The 22,391-nt window shown below is 38.9% G+C and overlaps 3 protein-coding genes across 8 annotated transcripts in view; 1 reads left to right on the plus strand and 2 right to left on the minus strand.

The window, feature by feature from the left end:
* Positions 1 to 1,588, plus strand: part of LOC131207642 (ALX homeobox protein 1-like) — an 11,283-nt gene extending 9,695 nt beyond the window's left edge. Inside the window, exon 4 of the mRNA XM_058200263.1 lies at positions 1,580 to 1,588. Within this exon, the coding sequence (XP_058056246.1) occupies positions 1,580 to 1,588 (9 nt within the window). The remainder of the gene's footprint in view (positions 1 to 1,579) is intronic.
* An 87-nt stretch (positions 1,589 to 1,675) lies between these two features.
* On the minus strand, positions 1,676 to 15,315 carry LOC131207643 (nuclear factor related to kappa-B-binding protein). The gene is made up of 6 exons (XM_058200264.1): positions 12,596 to 15,315; positions 10,143 to 12,298; positions 9,290 to 9,611; positions 8,871 to 9,102; positions 2,482 to 2,919; positions 1,676 to 2,385 (listed from the first exon to the last, which is right to left on the minus strand). The coding sequence occupies exons 1-6, from the start codon at positions 15,313 to 15,315 to the stop codon at positions 2,209 to 2,211; spliced, it is 6,045 nt and encodes a 2,014-aa protein (XP_058056247.1). The 3' UTR covers positions 1,676 to 2,208.
* Positions 15,316 to 17,184: 1,869 nt separating this feature from the next.
* Positions 17,185 to 22,141, minus strand: LOC131212345 (uncharacterized). Of its 6 annotated transcripts, XM_058206172.1 has the most exons (10): positions 21,606 to 22,141; positions 21,488 to 21,541; positions 21,374 to 21,421; positions 20,770 to 21,273; positions 20,448 to 20,692; positions 18,517 to 20,344; positions 18,316 to 18,398; positions 17,907 to 18,124; positions 17,408 to 17,610; positions 17,185 to 17,324 (listed from the first exon to the last, which is right to left on the minus strand). In XM_058206172.1, exons 3-10 carry the CDS (start codon positions 21,401 to 21,403, stop codon positions 17,277 to 17,279), a joined length of 3,159 nt encoding a protein of 1,052 aa, XP_058062155.1. In that variant the 5' UTR covers positions 21,404 to 21,421; positions 21,488 to 21,541; positions 21,606 to 22,141; the 3' UTR covers positions 17,185 to 17,276. The 6 variants fall into 6 exon arrangements, with proteins under 6 accessions (XP_058062155.1, XP_058062156.1, XP_058062159.1 ...); XM_058206173.1 differs by lacking the exon at positions 21,488 to 21,541 and having other exon boundaries at positions 21,893 to 22,141; XM_058206176.1 differs by lacking the exon at positions 21,488 to 21,541 and having other exon boundaries at positions 20,770 to 21,300; positions 21,893 to 22,141.
* Between the last annotated feature and the right edge of the window lie 250 nt (positions 22,142 to 22,391).

Consider the following 22,391-nt stretch of genomic DNA (forward strand, 5'->3'; position numbering starts at 1 on the left):
ATAAAATGTGTGATAAATGATAGAACTTTGTGTGATAAATGATAGAACTCGCTTGTTGAGGCACTCTTCCTTGTACAGAGTTGAGTTCATCGTCGTGTTTGTGATGAAAACCTTGATTTCTGTCCACAGGTGCAAATTCCTTGTCATATCATTAATTTTTGTGCAAATTTATTGGCGAATACAAAGTTGATCTTGGAGGGGACATCTCCCCGTGCCGTGGCGAGATAAAATTTTGGTCCAGGAAGCCGTTCAAAATCAAATTTCACGTATGTTTCGGCGTCCATAAGCAAGCATCCTTTGTACCTCGTCATAACCTTCTCGTACAACTAGAAGCGCGTGTTTTAATGGCTAGATTCTGTGTAAGTGTCCTTTGTGGATGCTTACATGCAAGGAAAAAACAGTAGCCTCTTCGTAGACAGATCTCCAGGGCAGTACTTTTGCTGGTACCATATTTTTTTGCAATATCCCGAACCTAAAGTCCAGGATTTGCCTCGATTGATCTTAAAACCTTCCAGTTCAACTGCCGATTGTATGTTTCACTACGACGTCTACTCTGTATCTTTCAATCTACGGTATTGGGTTCCCAGAAACGGTAAAGCACAGCATATATAGTTGATTTTGCAAATTTTTGTGTTTTTGAGATTTTTAAAGTAGGTTGGTGTTTTCGACGTGATTGTGCAGAATTATTTTTCTTCGTTAGAGTTCAATTAAGCATAACTTTCCATAAACTCCACGTACTAAGATGAAGCTTTCAGCACTGAAAGTTGAATGTTTACTGAAGATATGACTATCAACACTTTTGAAATCCGACCACCAGAGGCGCTGCTAGAAATCATGCTGCAATTGTTCCCGATTCTAAGTGGGCCTTATGCTTTATGGGAGTGATGAAAACATTGTTTTTCTCTTTCATCTTCGGCTGTCACAATGATAAAGTCGCAGGTATGTTTCAGTAGTGCAACTCGTAATATTGAAAGTGAAATTCCCACGTGAAAGATGCGGCGAGGCACGGCAATTTCCAGGCTCCACTATGAACTGGACGCCAGAAATGTGGGGATATATGTGCGATGTGGTGGCCATAGTATTGTTCCAAAAGGTCGGGCAACCGAAGTTACACAACGCCTTCTGTGTCTTACATACAGCCGTTGCCGTATGCAATAATGTTAGGTTTACTAAATATAAAGAATACGCACGAAAATGTATACGTAAATACCTAAGAAACATCTTGAGTTATTCGGCAATATTACTTATAAATTTCATGCATTAGTTCACTTAATGGATGAAATTGAAAGGTTTGGTCCTATACCGGGCCAATCCAGTTACCCGTTCAAAAACGATATGAGGGTTCTTCTGCCGACAGCAAAAATCACGAAGCAACATTCGCCGACGCATCAAGCTGCAATGGCTCTGCTCATTCGCGAAAGAGCACGACAACGCCATAACTGAAATACCACAATTTTTCCACACCTGACAAAAAGAGGAGTGCATATTAGAAAAAAACTTCTATCTAAACAATATATCTGATGATACAGATGGATGGGTTATATTAAACATGCACTTTTTTTTTTCTTTTGTATTATAGAGCCTTTGAGCTATACTGGCCTAACATTCGTCTCTAAACATGCACAGTGAAGTGAATGAAACGTAAAAAATATTCTTTTTTATCCATGTGGTCGTGTTGAGCGACGTGATTTATTTACTGACACAAACCTTATAAACTAGTCGCACATCACAAATTGCGTGATTAAAAGTTTAAAACACGTAGGTCGAAAACCAGTTGTATGTTTGCTCCGTGTTTCATTTATACGGACAATGCAATTTTATTTGTATTTTTTACTAATAATACGTATCTCTATTTAACCCCAACAACGCGAAGCGGCATGAATGATGATCAAACTTACTAGAAGCTAGAATGGCAATGCGATAAATTCCTATTCAAGGTCATTTTTGCAAATCTACTTCGTTATTCTACCTTAATTTGTTATTTTACCTCCATGTTTCGCAAATATTATTTGAGAACTTCTATCTTTGTTTTCTTTTATTGAAAGTAACCTGGAGTAGTCTGATTTTTGAATAATTTTATACACCAGTTTTGAATCTACGAAATGTGGTTTACTGATTTAACTCAACTGTTAATGGCGGCTAATTGTCATTCTCCTACTGAATAAAGATAATGACAAGAATTTCGTTCAATTTTTTTCAACTCTAGGATTATTTCTTGCTCTGTTTGCTGACAGGGATAACTTTCAAACGTTTAATGTTAATAGGTCCTGTTGTCTGAAAACCAGACGGAAGAACAATTGGTTGCGTAAGAAGTTGGCCGCTAGGCGTAGCTAGTAAGACGCGCTGGAGTTGTTGATTAATCTGCGGTGAGCTTGTTTCGAGAACCTGCATGTACAAAAGAAATTTTGGTTTCATGAGACAGTACAATTGGAACGATACCTATTCCGTAACCAAAAATTTCGTGACAAAAGATATGCTTACCTTCACGTTCGACCCAGTGGACCTATGCGTTGCTGGTTGTATTTTTACTGCTGATTTTGAAGCAGTAGTTGTACCGGTATTACTGTTCACGATAAAACTTTTAGGAATACTGGTTACGATAGAACACGTTGAAGAATCAACCACAGTGGTGTTTTGAAGTTTTTGATGTGCAAAAGTAGTTTCAATATTATCATCATCAGAATAGACTTCGTCATCGACAACACTACGCGATACGAACGTCTCAGGTTGACGATTGGACAAGTTTCCTCCAACAGCTGCTGTTTGCATGGCCTGAACCTTAACGAACTGATTTCCCAGTATTAATGTTTGCGTATGACCAGGTTGAGCCATGGCAGTTATGCTTGAACCAACCGTAGAGGTTTCTGTCCCATCATTTTTGTTCGTCGTAGATAATACGTTGATTAAATCAATATTTGTCTATGGAAAGAAAATTACACCAAAAAATAATCAACATTAGTAGAAGAAAGCAACAGTTTATATAACAGAACTAGCAGCTCCCGACGAGCTTCGCCACGCCTCATTTCATTCTCCTTTCACGACTATCCGGCGTTTCAGAAGATCGGACTTCTAGATGACGGCCCGATCGGCTTCCCTTCCCGCCTCCCGTTATTCCTTTGTTTCGGACGATCGGCTTTCCTTTTCATTTCCCGTTACTCATCCTTTTCAGACAATCGCGATTCCCGGTAACGTACATGATCGGCGTCCCTTCCCGCTTCCCGTAGGATACATGTCAAAACTCGCACCAGCTGAATTAGGCTCAAATTGATTGATAACTATCCGAGTTTAACTGAAATGAACTTAGATTTTGTATGGGAGCCCCCTCTCCCCAGAGTTGTGGGAAGGTCAAACTTTCCTATTCACAATGTGAGGTCACAAAACTACGCTGTGCAAAATTACAAGCGGATTGGTTCAGTTGTGTTGGAGAAAAAGCGGTACAGACAGACAGACAAACAACCATTTTTATATACATAGACTATGTTGTATAATAAGTTTGAAATGAAACTTCACATAAGTTCATTTGAAGAGTGTACCAATATAACAAAAAAAAAATAGGCTCATAGCTGCGCCCTTTGGTATCGAACGTCAAAACTTAGTATACAACCTAGTAGATATAGAGTGGCTTACAAAAAAAAGTGTATGCGTTTTATGGGTTTTTTATGGAAAGTAAATGTACATACGAGAGCAGTTCAAAAAGTATACGGAATTTTGTGTTTTTTAAATATTGTTTTATTCATGAATATTTACTTAGTCTCTGTCGTGGATCATAGGCAATGGAGCCGTTACTACTGTCAAAAGTGAGCAGACAACCGAGCTGTTAGACGTAAGACGTCAGGCGTCTGAGTAGTCGATTCGGGGGAAGCGTGCTTACTACGCCTCGTCCACACTATGAGATTTTTCTGCTGTCTTGTTGCTGTGCTGGCGTAGCAGCTTTTGGGTACACTAGCAGCTTTTGGGCGAAAAATCCGTGAGCTCCAATGAGTGAAATGAAAGTTCGTTTGTTTTTCCTTCGATTTTTCAGTGCCCTTTCCTACTCCTTCTATTGCCGACTTTGTCATAATCTCCGCATAAGTTTATTAAATGTTACATTTCATTTGTAATGTAAACAGTAATGTAGCAATAATATTTTAAACGCGGCGATTGTGCGTTCGTCGCTGGGTAACAAAATAATTGTGTATTTTAAAAATAAATGAATAAATGGTATTAAAACAAATTTACTGGTTTTTTTTAGCTTGAGGTAAAATTTAGCATGAGGTATAATTTTCAACAAAACTCTTTAGCAAATGCTATAAAATGAGCTTCGATAACCGTCCTCATTCTTCTTCTTCTTCGGCACTACAACCGCTGTGCGGTCTTGGCCTGCACCAGACCAGAGACAATGTTAATGTCAATTATCCCTGGGGTGCTCTCCGTAACATTTCGTTTTTACGGGCGGGGTTGTTGGTCCCGCGCCAACCCCCCTCCTCTGTCAGCGCCGGTATCGGGAATCGAAACCATGGCCGGTTGAGTCACAACCGGTCCCGGGATTCGAACCCTGGCCAGCTGCGAAGAGCGTTACCGACTACTCTATCAGCGGGGGACAACCGTCCTTAGAGTGTACCAAATTCCGTCCCTCGAACGGTACTTCGGACGGCCAATGTACGGTACGACGAACGGCTAAGTTGCTGCTTTTTGCAGGTATAATAATGATAATGATAATGACTAATGATAATAGGTCTTCGAACGGTACGACGTACGGTAAAACGTACATAGTTGCTCCTTGCGAAAGCACAATTGCTGAAATTGACATTTAGCTCATTAAGCTTCAATAGATTCAGAAAATCCATTGCTAAGCACGAGAACATGAAATGAAACAAGTCTGCGAAGTTAGGTCTACTACTACTACTTAGTTCTGCCTTGTGCGATAAACGGACTGCTTAAAGTTATAAAAAAACGGCTGAATATTTTTCAATTGTTGAACATTTGTTTAAAAGGTTCATTCATGACATTTATGTATAAAATATAATTCTGGTTGCAGAAAATTGGAAAACATGAAAAATTTATTTCCAAAGTGGTAGGTCGCCAAATAATTCGTCAAAAGCACATTTCATTGAAGATCATTTCCACTTACCTGCTGGCTATGATAATAAGCAGTATTGTGGTTCGGAAAACCCACAGATCGTGCCAAAAAAGACAATGCACCCACAACGAGTGACTTTTTGATGCGGATTTTGGCTGATTGGTTTTTCGGCGAAATTGAGGCTGAGAACGTGGACGGAGTTTGGTTTGAACAGGACGGCGCTACGTGCCATACAGTGACTGCCACAATCAAAATTTATGTTATGCAAACATACCAGCAGCTATTGACAATCTTAAGACCCAAATAGAAGTTGCTATTGGCGAAATAGGACCAGAGACAATCGAAAATGTACTCAAAAATAGGTCGACCTAATGAGCTACTGCCAAGTCAATTGCAGTGAACGTTTTACCAAAATTGAATTACATTTAAAAAATTTCAAGAATTACCGTATTTTTCCGTGTATAACGCGCACTTTTTTCCCAATTTTTTTAGCTCTAAAATCTGGGTGCGCGTTATACAAGGGTAGTAAACATTTTGTCTCCTCCAAGCATACAAATGTGCCCTTTTAGGTACATATTCTATAGTATTATTGAATAAATTATAAAATGAAACACTTGTTAGGAATATAATTATCCATACAATATCGTTTTTAAGTCATGGCAGAGAGTTAAAACAGAAGTTGTTGTGAAATCATTTAAAAAATGTGGCATCAGCATGGATCTGAAGATGTCGCAATTTATGAGGACTCTTCAGAGAGTGACAATGAAGGCTACATTGAAGAGCAATTAGAGAATATCAATTTGTCAGACAGCAGTGAATCTGAGTTTGAAGATTATTACGAAATATAAACTACTAGTATGTCTTTTGCAATGTATACGCATTTTATCTTTAGTCTACTTTAGAATATTTATAGAGTATTTAGAGTAATACATTATTATCATTTGATATTTGTTGGATATCACATATCTGAAAAATGTAAAGTAAAAAATTTGTTTTCCAATTTTGTTCTCGTAAAATATGGGTGCGCGTTATACACGGGTGCGCGTTATACACGGAAAAATACGGTAACCTTTTAAATAAAAGTTCAAGCAACGAAAAATATTCAGTCGTTTTTGTTTTGTAACCAAATGAAAAAAAGTACATAAATACGGCCCGGTCCGTTCTTTTAAGATAAAAAAAAAGAAAAAAAGCATCGTTGATGAAACACCCTGTACCTTCCAGTATGCCGTACGCTCTGTAATGGGGTGAGGCCCGACACCTCTCGACGCTCTTTTCCTAGCGGCAATGTCGCGTTTCTCTCCTTTACCTGCTTAAAACATTCTACTAACTAATATAAGGGCTTCCATATAATTCACGCGGTTTTTTCTCGATTATCTGGCGTTTGAAAGGACTTCCCGAAGACGTATCCGATCAGCTTCCCTTCTCATTTCCCGTTGCTCCTACTTTTCAGACGATCGGGCCTCTCGGTGACGTATTTGTTCAGTTTCCCTTTCCTCCTACCGTTACTCTGTTCCTAATGATAGGGCTTCCAGATGATGTATCCGATTGGCTTTCCTTCCCGCTTCCCGTTGGCAAAACTCGCACCAGCTAAATTTGACTCAAATTGTTTGAACACTTTTCGAATTTTGCTAAAATTTACCCATATTTTGTATGGGAGCCCATTTGTAAAGTGCCCCCCCCCCCTTTGTAAAGTGGCGCGGGGTTTCAAACATTCACCAGAACAATTTTTTCCCAGAAATTTTGGCACGTTACGGAAAGACAAATTCACGTTGTCTTTTATGAATTTCTATGAGGGACTTCACACCGGTTGTCGGCGTTGGCGACGTCAACTTCGAACGCCGAAGGCAAAGTTTACACAAATCACAACTCTACGTTGGTGACGCTCAGAAACTTTGGCCAAGGTTCGTATACTAGGTGGTTGGGTGGGTGGGGCGAAGTTTTGTGTTTTTACAGATTATTTGTGTTTATATTTGGATGTTCAAGAGGCATTGAATATTTGGTGCGAGAATTACAATGGTTTCATGATGAATTTGTGTTTGTATTACAAGTAATAATTAAATTAAATTTATTTTGTATTCTTGTGATACAAAAAACCTCAATTGATTAATTTTTAACTACCCAAGATGTTCAATTGTTTTCGCCCGAACGACAGGGTGAAAAACTTTTCCGCAATCGTTGTGAAAGGTCCGACAAAGTGAATTTACTTTCCAAAATTCCCGCTGGCTGTGTGTTCTGGGCTTTGAGTGAAATCAATCGATTTACAGGGTGAGCTGAAAAAACTGCAACCAACGTCAGACTGCTGTCATTTCTAAATGACATCTAATCTCGTCCTCGTCTCGACCGACATAAATCTCGTCCGATAGCTGTCAGATTCATTCCAGTGACAGCTCAATATATTGTTGACAAGCGTACAAAAGAATTTTTGGTGGGAATTTTTTAGAAAAAAAGTTATTCGTGATGGAATTCAAGCGTAACAGTGTGATTCCATTATATTTGGCTGGAAAACCACAAGTGGCTATCGTGAGAGCCCTCCAGCATTTAAATGCTGTTTAATTAATTAATTAATCTTATCTTTAATCTTAGATTAATAAATCTTTTGTGTCTCGTACCGTCGCTCGTTACCGTGATGCTGGTAGTGTAGCCCGACGTCAAGGAAGTGGACGGAAAAAACAGCAACATCATCAGAAATGGTTCCAAAAGTGAAGAAGCGACTTGATCGAAAGCCGTGTCGCAGTGGCCGAAAAATAGCTCGTGAGCTGGACGTTTCGCAATACGCCATTCGACAAATATTGAAAAATGAGCTTGGACTAAAGCCATTGAAGTTCCAAAAAGTGCAAGATTTTACCGATGCACAAAAAAAAGTTAGACTCGAAAGAGCCAAACACTTGCTTCGCTTGGCCAAAAGTGGTGAACTGCCAAATTTGGTTTTCTCCGATGAGAAACCATTCGTTATCCAGCAATTTGTAAACAAACAAAATGATCGTGTTTACTTGTCAGAGAGGTCAGCTGAAAATTTACACCTTCGGTTGGTCACCAGAACTCAAGCGCCGTCATGGTGATGGTGGGCAAACCATAACAACCGATGGTCGCTCTCCACTCGTATTCATCGACTGTGGCTTCAAAATAAATAACGAATATTATCGCGAATATATTCTGGAGGGTGTATTGAAGCCTTGGGTACGCAAACATTTCGGTCGCAGACCTTGGACATTCCAACAGGACTCAGCACCATCGCACTCATCACGCGCCACCCAAGAATGGTTAAAATATGAGGTTCCTCGCTTCATTTCCACCGCACAATGGCCACCAAAGTCTCCGGATGCCAATCCGTTGGACTATTGTGCCTGGGGTATTTTAGAAAGCAAGGTTTGCACTAAAAAATACCAAACTGTCGATTACCTCAAGCAAGCGCTTCGCCGAGAATGGAACAAAATACCACAAAGCCACTTTCGGACAGCGTGTGACAGTTTCATTGATCGTGTGAAGGCCATAATTCGTGCCAAAGGTGGCCAATTCGAACAAATATTTTTTTTTCTAAAATTTTATGTTTTTTTTAATGTTACAAGAACGACCCGGGCCGTATTTGTAAAATTTTATGTTATTTCCGACATTTTTTGCTTTCATTCAATAAAATTAAAAAAAAAAAAAATATGGCGTTTTACTTTGTTGCAGTTTTTTCATCTCCCCCTGTATAAAAGAACTGAAATGGTAATTTTGAATGCACAGCTTTGTCGATTATACCACATTATTAGCGACGATTGAACGCACTTGAACTACACTTGATTTTCTAGTTTTTTTTTTTGCTTCTTACCTTTTTATTGAACTTTGTATTCTGGTCAAGTGAAATACAAAAGTTCGGATTGGTCGAAGCAATCGTAGACTTGCTAATTGCATTAGTCATCTTTGATGCTGCACCGGAGTTGTAGGTATTACCAAATGCTCCCGAGTTCACCACTACGGATTGGTTCGCTATTAACGATGCATTGTTCGCAATAATGATAGGTTTTCCTCCAATGTTGGCAATATTCAAGCCTTTAGTAAAGCTTAAAATAAAAACGAAAACGAAACGGTGTATTAAAATTAATTATGCGCGACATCATAATACGAGAGTGTTCTGAAAATGTTCCACAATAAATGAGGATTGGAAGTACTACTTTTCCGAGTACTTTTTGGACAGGTTACAAGGACAGGAGTATAACTGGGAGAGGTGCGTAGAGTAACTTTGCTTACCTTAACGATGGCGCAGTATTCAGTTTCGCCGAAGCGACATTGCGTACACTAACCAGCTTTGGGTTCAGAATATCGTTGACTGCCCCTGATGTACCGATCATTGTTTGAGGCTGCATAATGTTTGCGCAATGAAGTTGTCTTGTAGGCTGAACAGTAGCGCTCAGAGAATTTGATGTGTTCGAGGCAAACATTTTGAGTTTTGTGGCATTGTGTAACTTGGCTGTTGCAGGTACTTTAGCAATAACGTTTGCAGTAGAGCTAGAAGATACGCCGGATCTGTTGATACTGCTGGCGTTGGATGTTATAAAAGATTTTAAATTATCTGAAATAAAAATGTAACAATAATTAGTATTATCAAGGTTATTACAACTTCACGCAATGGGTAGACAGTGCAGGATCATTTTTTCATATTACAGAACTTTTCCCACGTTGTTAATAACTGGATTATGTCCCTTCTCTCTTTTAACAGATTACATAACTTTGGTCTATTGATTAATTAACTTTGTCTAGCAATGTTATATTTAGTAATTTCTTCAGGAACTATTTCATTCGCCTTCCCAGTTCATTCATACGGTAGCGATTGTTAAACAGTTCCATATAACAATACACTAAATATACTAAATAGCAACCGAGGAAAAACCGTAGCAACGTCAACTAATAAGAGACTAGAATTGTAGGATTTTTTTACCGGTTATTTTTGTCTGCTCGCAAAGTAATTGACTGCGACGCGCTAAGTAGAGTTTTGGAAAAAGCAGGGGCATAAAGGGAGCATAAAACATCTGTCGACTCAGCTAACACAAAATTGTATACTTTACTTCAAAGCGACTTTTCAACTTATTAAAACTTAAATTACCTGTTTCAGAATCTGATGCTAAGGACGATACGACAGTTGTTGGATTTGAAGTCTCGGTCATTACATTACTAGACAATCGATTCGTAGTTCTAGTTATCGGCGAAACAGCAATAATGTTACGTGCATTAAGTTGCGATAGTACGGTATATTTTTTGGCATTGTTGGAATTTGATGATACGTCACTAGTAGAAATGATCTTTCCATCGACAGATGCAACGTTATTACTGGAAGGAAATTGCACAAAGTGCTGCTGTCCGGTGTTGTTGGATCCCGACATTTTCAAAACAGTTATGCTGTTTTGGTCTTTGCTTTTAGCTGAGAAGATGTCTTTTTGCAATAAAGCTTCCAGAGGTAACTGTTGGCCGGAACTAGTATTAGTTGTGACGAATACTTTCCCTGCTGGTGCCATACTATCTTTGCAAATCTTAGTTATTATGTTTTGAGATTGCGCTACTTGCTTTAATCCAATCACACTGGAAACACCTGATTTTACCACAGTTGCCGCACCGGTTGCCGTTTTCAATATACGCATAGTTGAGGTTGTAGCTGAATTCGTCGATATTATTGTAGGATCGGTCATTGCAATACTCAAAGGAGCCGATGCCCCAATATTGTTGTTGGACATGACGATTGGCGCCAGAATTGCATGAGAACCAGAAGAAGTAGTAGGTGAATGAATTTTTATCATTTTAACGCCCGTTGAACCCTGTGAGCCGGAGGTTAATGACAAAGTTGAGCTACTCGTATCACAAGACATTGTTTTGTCTATTATATCTTGTGGTTCTTGAATCATTCCAATTGGGTCCAAGCTAGGTGGATGTAGGATTTTCACTGTTTGAGAAGAAACGTGTTGCACAACATGTGGGTCCGCTTCCTGCATCTGTTGCTGATACTTTATGCTTGACATGGATCCATCTTCAATGACAGGGGACTTACAAGGTAATTCTGATTCTATATTCCTATTGTTTACTTCCCCAAGGTAAGAATGAGAGGGTGCCGAAATTAATGATTCCGTAGATGGCGGAGATGAAATCATGGTTGTATGAGGAGTAATTGTTTTTTTTGCCATCAATACCTGTTGCTGAGTTATCAGGTTCTGTATGATTTGTTTTTGTTGTGCTGGCGTTAGCAAAGACTGCTGATCCTTAGCCAGTGTTATAGTACTAATTACATTTGCTGATGGACGAACCATTCCATGAATGGTCGTTGAAATTTTTTGTGGCAGATCTGACAGAATCCCTGCAGTAGTAGCTTGTGAACCTTTTTTATCATACGAGGGTACGGAACATACTGACAGATTTTGAAATATAATTCCGGCAGACTGCGAAGAGCCCGCACTCTGTTCAGTAACTGAGTTTGTAGACTTGCTGAAGATAGGATTCCTACACTTATCAATCATGGCCGACCGAATGGTTTGTGTAAGTTCTATATCGGAGTTAACGATTTTTCCATCAGCCGTTGCCGAGTTTGAAGATGCCGCTGACGATGGTTGCTCACTAGACTCCATAGACAAAAATGAAGGTATTATTGGTTGTGCACCAGAGCCAATGATTTTCGGCGCACTGTTTAGCTGCTGAATAGCGACAGCTACGCCTGAGGATCCCTTCTTGACAATTTCTGATGATATGAACGATGTTGTAGAAACAGGCAATGAAGACGATTTTACCAATTCCTTTTGCAGGAACTTGTTCTGACCACGAGACAACATAGTCGCAGCTTTGGAAGACGCTGAAACTATCATTGTTTTCTGTGGTGTGTATATATGTGCTGCTTCACCAATTCTATGCTCTGATAAACTCGAAGAACACAGTGGTGATGCTTCTCTTTCGATAACTTTAATATTACTATCATCATTCACTGATTTGGTGGTAATACTTAGGCATGGTTTAGAAATTTCAAGTGATTCCTCCAGATTTTCACATGATGAACTCATCGAACTTCTATTGATATGCGGTGTAAAGACTAACCCGGCAGAATATTTCGTCGAAGTCGAAGGTGATAGCATAGTTTTGTCTTGATTTGGTTGATTTGGTGGTAGAGAACTCGTTACGGTAGCTGCATTTTTTAAAAGTATTGTTTCTCTGGAAGGTGTACCAGTTGGCAATATATTAATTGGTTGTTTCTTTAACAGCGATGCAGATCGACTTAGTGAAGAACCACCACAAGTGTAAGAAGACGCATTCATGGAAACAGTATGGACGTGAACCGTATTATTGATTTCGCAATTGATAGGTACAGGAACTATTTTTTCAGACGAATCCATTGACGACAACACATTATTTGGAGTGACACGCGAAGCTGCTAACGCTTTGTTGTCTCCATCTGTCACATCGTTCTTCAATGATAAATTGGGGGACATGCATCTAGTAGCATCGATTAAAGAAATATTGTCTACTTGTTTCAGCTCTGACGAAATCGCAGTTTCTTTAGCGTGTTTGGTATTTTTTTTTACTACCGATTTCTTGTGTTTTGTAATACCTTGATATTGTAGATGTAACCTTTCGAATTCTTTCTCCGTTCGATTCCGATGTAGATAGATCCAAATTTTGCGTTTTGCATCATACTTAACACATGGATCGTGCTCCGTGTGCATACGATCGAGGGCTCCGCTAACAATAGTTTGCAATATTTGTTCGGTAGCAGTAACCGAAATATATTGGGAGGATTTAAGGAGCTCGCAGATATCCGCCCGAGTACCTTCTCCGTTAGGCAAACGTGCAGCTGCGTCGCGTACCAAGGTGAGGATAGTTACATAATTTGGACGGTCCGCGACGAGCATATTGTGACCTCGGGCTTTTGATACTCCCGGAACTTGTGTATAGATTCCTTTGACCGGTCCTACGACACTGTCATACGAATACCCCCGATAGGTAAACGCCAAATGAGGATTCTCGTAACGTTTTCGCTCTTGTTCCCGAAATGATTGAACTTCCTGTTCCGTTGCCTTCCGAACGGACCAATCGGTTGGGAATCGAGGTGGTGGTGGCGACACAGAAAGTTCACTGATCGAACCGTCATCTTCAGGTATTATTCCATATTGTGCTGCCATAGAATTCATGGAATCTGTTGGGCACGAAACGACGTCACCCAAAGTAGACAGTGAGGATGAAGACGACGAAGGAGATGAACTGCAGGATGTGTTTGATAGTTTAGCATTACAAACTGTTGTCGATTTGCATTTTGTACTAGATGAACATAATGCGCTATTTGATGTGGTTGAAGTGGATATATGTGTCTGTAATGTCCCTGCTGATGCCATTGTCATGGGGACATTGTCCAAAAACGTCGGTAAGGGTACAGCAACCAAGTTTTTCCAATAACAACACAACGGTACGAGGCGAGTATCTCCATCACGTGACGCTCCTATCCACTGAAGAACATTAAGTACCACCTTGCGCTCTATATATGGTACGAAATCTAACGGCATACTAGGAAAATCTCCCGCAAGAAACTGTACTGCTGAATGGAGCATCGAATGCCATTTCGATTTCGATTGTGTTGGTACAAACCATGTATTGGATGATGCTGCGGTGCTTTTGAACCAGTCGTCAAATCTACACAATAAATCATCCATTGACGATCGATGATCGGGCGTTGTACAGAAAAGATCTCTGACGAGGGAGAGAAAACATGAGTGAGTGCTATTTAGTAAGCCTTTTGGACTTGCTGATACTGTTTTTTCGCTGACACTTTCAGTAATCGATATTGCAATTAGTGGGCGACTTCGTAATGAGGATATTGGAGCTTGATGTGTGGCTTCTGTCGTGATTTGAACAAGATCGGTTAGTGGCTTGCCCGCAATCGTTTTACTTTCTTGGATTTCTACAATTTTTTTATCTGATTCACAATTTTGTAACGAAGCATTTTGGGAATCTGTAATGTAGCTTTTTACAGTTTGTCGTTTCAATGGTTTCTCGTTATCCATTTCTTCTTTTAGTGGAACCATTTCCATCTCCTTTAGTTCCTCTTCCTTCAGTTTTTCCTTCAGTTCGACAAATCCTCGTAAAGAATAAAGCATCGTGTCAGTCACACTATCCACAGCATTTTCGTTCTTAATTTCTTGGCGAATGTACACCTTTGGAAGCGGTAATATTCTTCGATACCCTGCAGCTAACTGTGTACGTAGTACCACTTCTTTTAATTTCAGCCCATTCAAAATCATTTCTGGATGGTGAGGCTCCTTCCATTTGCGCTTGCGATGCTGCAGTAACAATCGATTATAGTGTTTTTCTGTTACTACAAACAACTTAGGAGGGGTAAATGATGCTCCGTCAAATGAGTTAATGGTGCTTCCGTTACTCACACCTCCTTGGACTACTCCTCGTTTGCCAGTGCCGACGTTTCCTGTTGCCATGCTAATAACGTGATCGTTCGCAATTATGGATGAGGGTCCAGTACCCCCCCCGAACATTCTTCGATTCTTGCGAACTGGGCCAGGAGGTAGGGCACCAAGGCAGTCTTCTTCGTCAGACAAACTTAATGGTATTCCAACAGTTTCCGTAATATTTAAAATTTCACTCACATATCGTTTCTTAGCTATTATTCGTGATTTATGCAATTCAAATTTTTCCTGGTGTTGTAGACTCGATCGCTTACGAGGTCGTAAAGCAAACTTTGGCTTAAAATGTGACAATACGTTGTTAGTATTTTTTTGCAGTTCATTGGAAAACGTAGTTTCTCTACACAATACTACGTTATGAGACAAGCGAGCCATTTTCTGCACTTCCAACATTCGTATCTCTTTGTTGAGTGATTTGCATAAATTGCGTCGCAGCTTTGCTATGTCTTGTCGATAGTTTCCTTCAGCTAGATTAGAACGAAAAACTGCGATTGGGTCTACGCCAAAGCGGTCCATTCCATGCGTTAGTAGATCGTTTACTATCTTTGTTGCAGATGTACGGTCTCCAAGAGCAATTGGTAAAAATTTTAATAAATGGCTTCTCGCTGAGGGCGGCAACATTTCCCATAAAAAAGGTGCGAAGAATTCGTCGAATACTGCAGCACTATCACATAGATCTTTCGGGAGAATCAATTTATCCGAGAGCATTAAGTTCGTTTCAAGCAAACTAGCGTTGCTCTCATCAGTGTCACTGCTACACCGATATGAGTTGTCAGATGGCGTATCACCGAACCCATCAGCTTCATAATCAGGATCCTTGTTGGATTTGGCCATATTCGTGTTTTTGTAGATTTCTCCAAGTTTCCTTTCTTGACGTTTTTTTAAACCAATCGCCGCATCAGATAACATCAATCATTCGATGAATTAGTCTTAAATCATTCTTCAAACAAAAGAATCTACATTTTGGTCACTCGGTTGAAAGGAAAGTGAATGTCCACAATATTCTTTCCAAACTTCACTAACAACAGACGATGACTCGTTCACAATAACGAGCAAACACTCTCGCAATTAGTACTTCCTTTCATGATTTATATTACTTGCAATAATAATCTCACTACGCGGATGTAGAACCTTAGACTTATCAAATTTAATGTTTTCGTTCGATGAGCACTAAGTTCTAATTGAAAGACACGCACTAAATGACAGTTCACAAGGCCGTGTTTAAGACACTCTTTAAAATGAAATACTCTATTACATCATCCCTTATAACATTAGTTCGTAACAGATGCAACGTTTCGATGGCGTTTGGTTCGTTTCTAACAACATGTCTTAAGAAAAGATACGCCGTTTTTTGTACCGTCCGGCAGCGATTAATAGTTCTCGTTAATATAACACGAAACTGATATCAAATGATTTTTAAAATTTTAAAAGAGATTCAAAGAAATTCCTAATCATGCATGTAACACGCTTAGAAAAATGTGCGTATGTGGTTCTTCCGAGAAAAATATTCACCATCATTTTATTTTCCACACACACAGCTACACAGACGCAGACACAACTACAATGAAAGAAAGAGATTAACGTGGTCAAAGTAGAACTTAAACTAAGTCAAAGGCAACTCAGTGACAATTTACCAGTATTTCTTACTTTAAAGCATAACTGATAAAATGTATCCTCATAACTGGACCGCCACACAATAAACGCCCTGACATTTCAGATAACTTCTTTGCGCTTAACTTTTCCTCAGCGGACACGTAAAACCGTTAGCAAACGCTTTGCTTGCAATCAGAGAACAATATAAGTTCTTATTTGCTGGTACAGTAACAAAATCTAAAAAAACAGAAAAAATATTCATGAATCAATTTATTTCTCTTCTATTTCTATTTTCTCGGACAATTCGGATTTTTGCTGCCACACGAAGCGTAAGCGTAGTAAGTAAGAACTTCTTCCCAGTAACACTCATTTTCAAACCATATTTTCTTTACCTTTCTTCGTTAACATTGGGGCCTATCACGAACTCGAATGGTCATTTGAGTTCATTTTGCTATAGCTTTCTCTTTCTGCATTCTCTCTTGCTGTATTCAGCTTTCTTACTGTGTTCACTCGAATGATCGAGTTCTCGATTCGAGTTTCGTAATAAGGCCTATTGACGCGTTTGGAAATTCTGCAACATCAATGCCATCGTGAATTTTTCATTATATATAGCATAATCGAGAAAAAGCCATTTCAATTTGAACTATTTCTCGAACACCCTCGAACAGCCCCCCAGTAGCAGCACAAATGTCGCTCTCTAATTATTTGACATCATAGTGATGTTATATGAGACCTTGCCCGTTTAATTTGCCAGTACAATAAGTAAAAAGGGCCAGAGCAAGTTTCTTTTGTTAGAGGCATAAACATCGTTAAAATATACCGATAATATTACAATGATTTCCAAGACCTGCTTTATGATGCACAAATGCTTCCGCCATCACCAACATCGTAATCCTAGCAACTCCGTATTAAACAATCGCATGCGTTGCTGCAAAAAACCATCGCGGGTACAACACTCTTATTAGTTATAAAGGAAGCACTTCTTGGAATCCCTTTAATATAAATAATAATAAATATATAATTTAGTAATAAATTATGTTCATTGTTGCCAAAATGACCATTTCAAAGTTGAACATAAAATACACCATAAAACTCACGAGATCAAATTTATTCTTATTACATATTTATGCAATTTATTAATGTACGACGCCTGTAAACATTATTTCCAACATAACAAAATCGTGAATCCCTCTAAACCTTTTTTAATGTTTATCATCCATACATGATGGTGGTGCTAAACGTGCTTGTAACTAAAACAACATAAAAATTAGCAGTATAAATATTTTTGAAGTAAATTCTTCGGAAATGCAACAGTGTTTGCACGTATACTTACCCCTAACAAATTTTTCGGAACGTAACCTTCCTTCGAAGTGATATCTCGAGCCCACCACCATTCCCGTTCAGCTTCATCACCTTTTCGTATAATAATGAGCTTATCATTTATGCAGAAACTTAATTCATCTGGTTGTTGAGACTCGTATGAAAAAACAGCAAAAACTTCACCATTGTTCAATATGCCCAATTTTTCCTGAATGCCTATATGAAAAAAGAAAAAATTGATTTTAATAATTTTTCTTAATTTTTCCTGGAATTTTTTCAAATTATGAAATAGTACGAAATGGGATTGTGAAATAGTACGAAATATGACAGTAAAAATGAATGCTCCTTCCGATGTATCGAAGCGCTGGGAATTTAAACTGAAGAGAGAGTGAAAGTGAGTTGGCCATGGAAACCATTCTTCTTCTTTTTATTTCGGCAACAACCTCTGAGCGGTTTTTGCTTGCACCACAGACAAGGTTAATATTAATTACGATATTTAGCAAATTACTTACTATAAAGGTACTCTGAACAGCCATCAAAACCTTCCTCATCTTCTTCACACTTTTCAGCAGGTGTTTCGTGGTCAGATAAAGTTGATGCAAACAAACAAGCACCTGATTCTACTAGAAACTTTACCATTGGCAAGTTATTGCAACTGGCGGCACAATGCAATGGAGTCCATCCATCAGAGTCTTGGGCATTTACATCGCACCCAAAGTTCACCAGAAACCTGTCAAATAAAAAATTCGATGAACAATTTGTTTCTGAAATTATTTCACACAGTAATATTATGTAACTTTGAAACACACTTATACAGTTTCTGCTAAGTGGAGCTTTTTTTATGCAACCACGTAAATCCACCATTGTTGGAACGTAGCATAAGTTTTCGTTTTGTAAAATTTGTAAGTTGATTTTACTTACTTAACTATCTCAAAGTGTCCGGCACAGATTGCATTATGCAAAGCCGTGATTCCTTCATCATTGGCTGCGCTTGGATTCGTTACCTGGAAAATGTTTAAGATTGATAACTTGAGAATAGATAGGAGGAGATTTGACGATGAAATCAATTCATCAGGTTACATCAGGTCATACTGTATATTCAATATAACTGATAAAAGTTACCTGCATAGCCGTTTTTTCCACTAATTCAAGTTCTCCTTCCAAGCTTGCATCCAATAGCAGTGCCAAAGGGTCGAAACTCACACGACGTGATAATTTATGTCGGACTCCCTCACTAAGTCCGGTCGTCGAACCTGCCTGCCATGCCGTCAGTAATTCCAAATTATCGCCTGTTTTTTCAAACTTAGCATGATAAGATACAAGGCTGCGTTTTTTTCTAATCGCCGTATTTTCATCTTCATCTGTTAGAGCGTTGATATCTGGCACTTTTTGGTTTTTAACCCTTTCTATTGGTCGAACACTAGCTTCAGCAACATCATCGGTTATTTTTTTAATGCAAACAGATTCGTTCTCTTCGTCATCGTCTACAGCGTAATTCAGAAAATTCGCTTTGTTTCCATCATTGCTATTGTTGTTAAACGGCTCTTTCCATTTACTTGTTTGTTGAAAATGCTGATGCAAGATATTTTTAGCAGAACCGGACGTTCCTATGCCTAACTTGCCTACAATAGGAGCACAGCCACTATTATTCGATGTGGATGATGCCGTGACAGTTTTCAATTTTGGCTGTTCAAGAAATGGGTGCTTCCTAATCGTAAGAGGTTTTGCTTTGATTGGTTGTTTGTCACTCATTGTTGACTTGATTAAACTGTTTAAGGAGCCAACATCTGGGAAAGTAGTAGATATTGCATCGTTATCATCGACACCAGGACATTCTATAGGTGTGACCGCATGTTCGCAGGTATTTTCAATATTCGCATTGCCGCTAAGCGTTGCGTTGTTTGTTTTGTTTGGTTTCGGAGGAAGCGCGGGTCGGTCGGTCGTGTTTATCATATTTGGGGGCTTTTTGTCCGAACAATTTGAGTTAGAAACATTTCTCCCGGAAACCATTTTTCTGGCAATACCAGATTTTTTATCACCAGCAGCACTATTTGAGTACGACAATAATGATGTATTCATAGCTAGCGTTGGAGCAACGCTATTCACTGGTTTCCTAGGTGGAACTACCAAATTTCCTAAAGGAATGTTTTGAAGAAAGTTTTTCATCGGTTTACATGATGTTTTGTTTGTTATTTTACATCCTTGTATGTCACTATTATTATCTACCAGAGTAGTATTACAACTGACATGTGTTTTTACCATATTTAGTGAATTTTCCATTACAGCTGCGCTTGTAGGTTGTGATTCTTTCCCTAATTTAACGCAATCCAGATTTATTTCCTGTTTGTCATCGCAATACGATTCAACAAAAGCAATCTGAGCATTTTCGTATTTTGCTGAATAGTTGTGTTCCAATTCGTAGTCTTGCGTTTGTGCAAGCAATTCAAGTTCTTTGCTAATAACTTTCCCCATTGCAGAATTCATACCAGTATTTGGCTCTGCAGTATGTGTCTTGGAGCTCTTACTTTCTGAACAACGGGAAGAGTACGTGTCTTTGTGATGCTGCTGCTCTTGAATTAAATTTTGATCGCGCGCGGCTATTTTTTTTTCATCACTCTCTGCATTTTGCATGATACCTTCATCTGCTACTTCAGCCATGATAGCAAGGTCCATTTGTCGCTGGTAATGCGGTTGATGTTTAATCTGTTGTTGCTCTGGTTGATTTTGATGCTGACGGTGTTGTGTATTATCGGTTTGATTAATGCCGACATGGGTCATAGAATTCATTTTATCAACCGGCGCCAAAGATGTAGAAAAAGACGAACACGAATTGGGTCCATTGTTTTGTGGCGTCTGTTTTACTGGTACATGATTGAACGGCTCAACTGCTACAACATTACCACGACCAAAGACTCGTGCTTGTGAAGACGTTATATATGCCGAGGACGATCTAAAGTTTACAAAATATAAAAGCACAAATGATAGTGAATATCAATAACAAGACACAGCACATTTTCAACACATATCCCGTGAAATCCCGTATAAATTCTTACCGAGAATGTGGCAAATTATTTAATACCGGTGTAGGCAATTTATTGTTAAGCTGAGCAGTTGCACTGTTATTGTTATTTGTGTTAATCTTGTAATGATGAACATTAAGAGTGCGTTTTTTATTGATCCGACTCTGAAGCTCCATTATACGTTTGTCAACGGAATGTAGCTCCACTTGGCGTTGTTGCAATGCATCCTTTTGCATGTTGAGGCGAGCATTTTGTTGCAACGAGAGTTGATTTCGGTACTAGAAGTATTTGTACAATTAATAATTATTCCATGTTTCGAAAGATGTTTCCTTCTTACTACTTAATAACTACTTACTGCTAGTTCCAGACGTAGCTTTTCTAATTCTTTGGAGGTTGGTGAAGTTGTACCATTTGATGAGTTTTGAGCATGAAAAAATGATATCAAGTTACCATTGGTTCCTGCTTCACCTCTTCGGTCACGACGCAGGTCTTCCAGTTGCCTTGTTAGGGCTTCCACTTTAGCCACTGCTAAGGTTAGTTCTTTTTCTTTTTCACTAAAGAGTGCGCGAATCGAATCCAGGTCGTTCCCGAGTGTGACGTTATAAGTTTTCTGTAAATCAACTTGTCCACGTAAAGCTCGCAAACGCCGAAGTTTTGACTCCTGTGCCTCAACACGCTCCCTTAAGCGGCGTAATCGTTCAGCTTCGGCCATAGATACACTTCGCGTTTCCTGCGACTTTAGAAAACGCAACCGTTGTTCTTTCGCAGCAAGCATCTGTTGCTGTGTGTCGATTTGCTGTTGCTGCCTCCTTGCCATTGTTTGTAACTCTGCAGCACTTAGTCTATCGTGCAACTGAAACTAAATAGCAATATTTGAATTCTGGCTCTTTTTTCTTGTTTTCAACGAAAATGGCTTATTTATATATTCGAGTTTTAATTTAAAAAATTCAAGCAATTACGTTTTCTTCACTGTTGTTCGGTTGCTTCATTCCATGGTATACGTTCACCTGTAATATGAGTAAATCCAACAGCTATTAGTTATAAATTAGAATTATTAATTAGTTCAAAATTACAATCAAATACTTCAGGTGTGACGTATTGTTGAAAAGTATGTAGCTGTGAAATAACTGTGAAATTCAATTGTAATCACATTTGTGTTCTATCTGGTAAATATCAACAAACTATATTAACTTATATTTTTGCTGCCTAAAGCGTGCACCACGAAAAACTATTTCGAAACTTTCTCATGGCAGGAAAAGCAGAAGTGTGCAGTGTCTGAACGACCACCACTAACACTAATACAAATGTCGATATGCAACTTTCAGATATTATACGCTTCTTCGAAACATTGTCCCAATTCCGAGGTATTCCTATTTAATGTTTCACTTTTTCTCTTGCAACTCATTTACTGTTATTAAAAGTCTGTACTTAAGCTTTCACGTAAATAGAAAAAACACCGTGTGTAGTGCGTTTTATACCTATAAGAAAAAACTAAAAAACTCCCTCAAGTATGGCTAATGTTCTGCAGCATTCGATTTTGCTATTCACGACTCGTTCAATCCAGGCCAAAATATACATAGAACTTTGTACTTGTTTTCCACAATTTCGCTTTCAAGCCGATTCAATACGATTGATAACTTTTTTGGTACTATGAAACGTTGAAAACTTGGGTGATTAGTTGAGAAAACTCTATGATACGAAAAATTCGACCAAGCGTCCATCCATTACCACCGTCAACCATAATCCAAAGTTCACGAACACAACCGCAGAACCTACAGCCAATACTTACACAGCTTGTACTAACTCTGTACTAAATTCTTTAGCTTGGACTTGTTCGCGAAGAACACTCACTTATTATACTGGGGCGCCAGACGAAGCGCAAATCAAACCGCAAAAACATCATTTCGTTTGCCCTTCGTGTGGCACAACAAGAAAACTTAACGGTGATACTATCCTTTTACTGAAATGACTGAATAA

The sequence above is a fragment of the Anopheles bellator genome, chromosome 2 (genome assembly GCF_943735745.2).
Source record: "Anopheles bellator chromosome 2, idAnoBellAS_SP24_06.2, whole genome shotgun sequence".
Lineage (NCBI taxonomy): Eukaryota > Metazoa > Arthropoda > Insecta > Diptera > Culicidae > Anopheles > Anopheles bellator.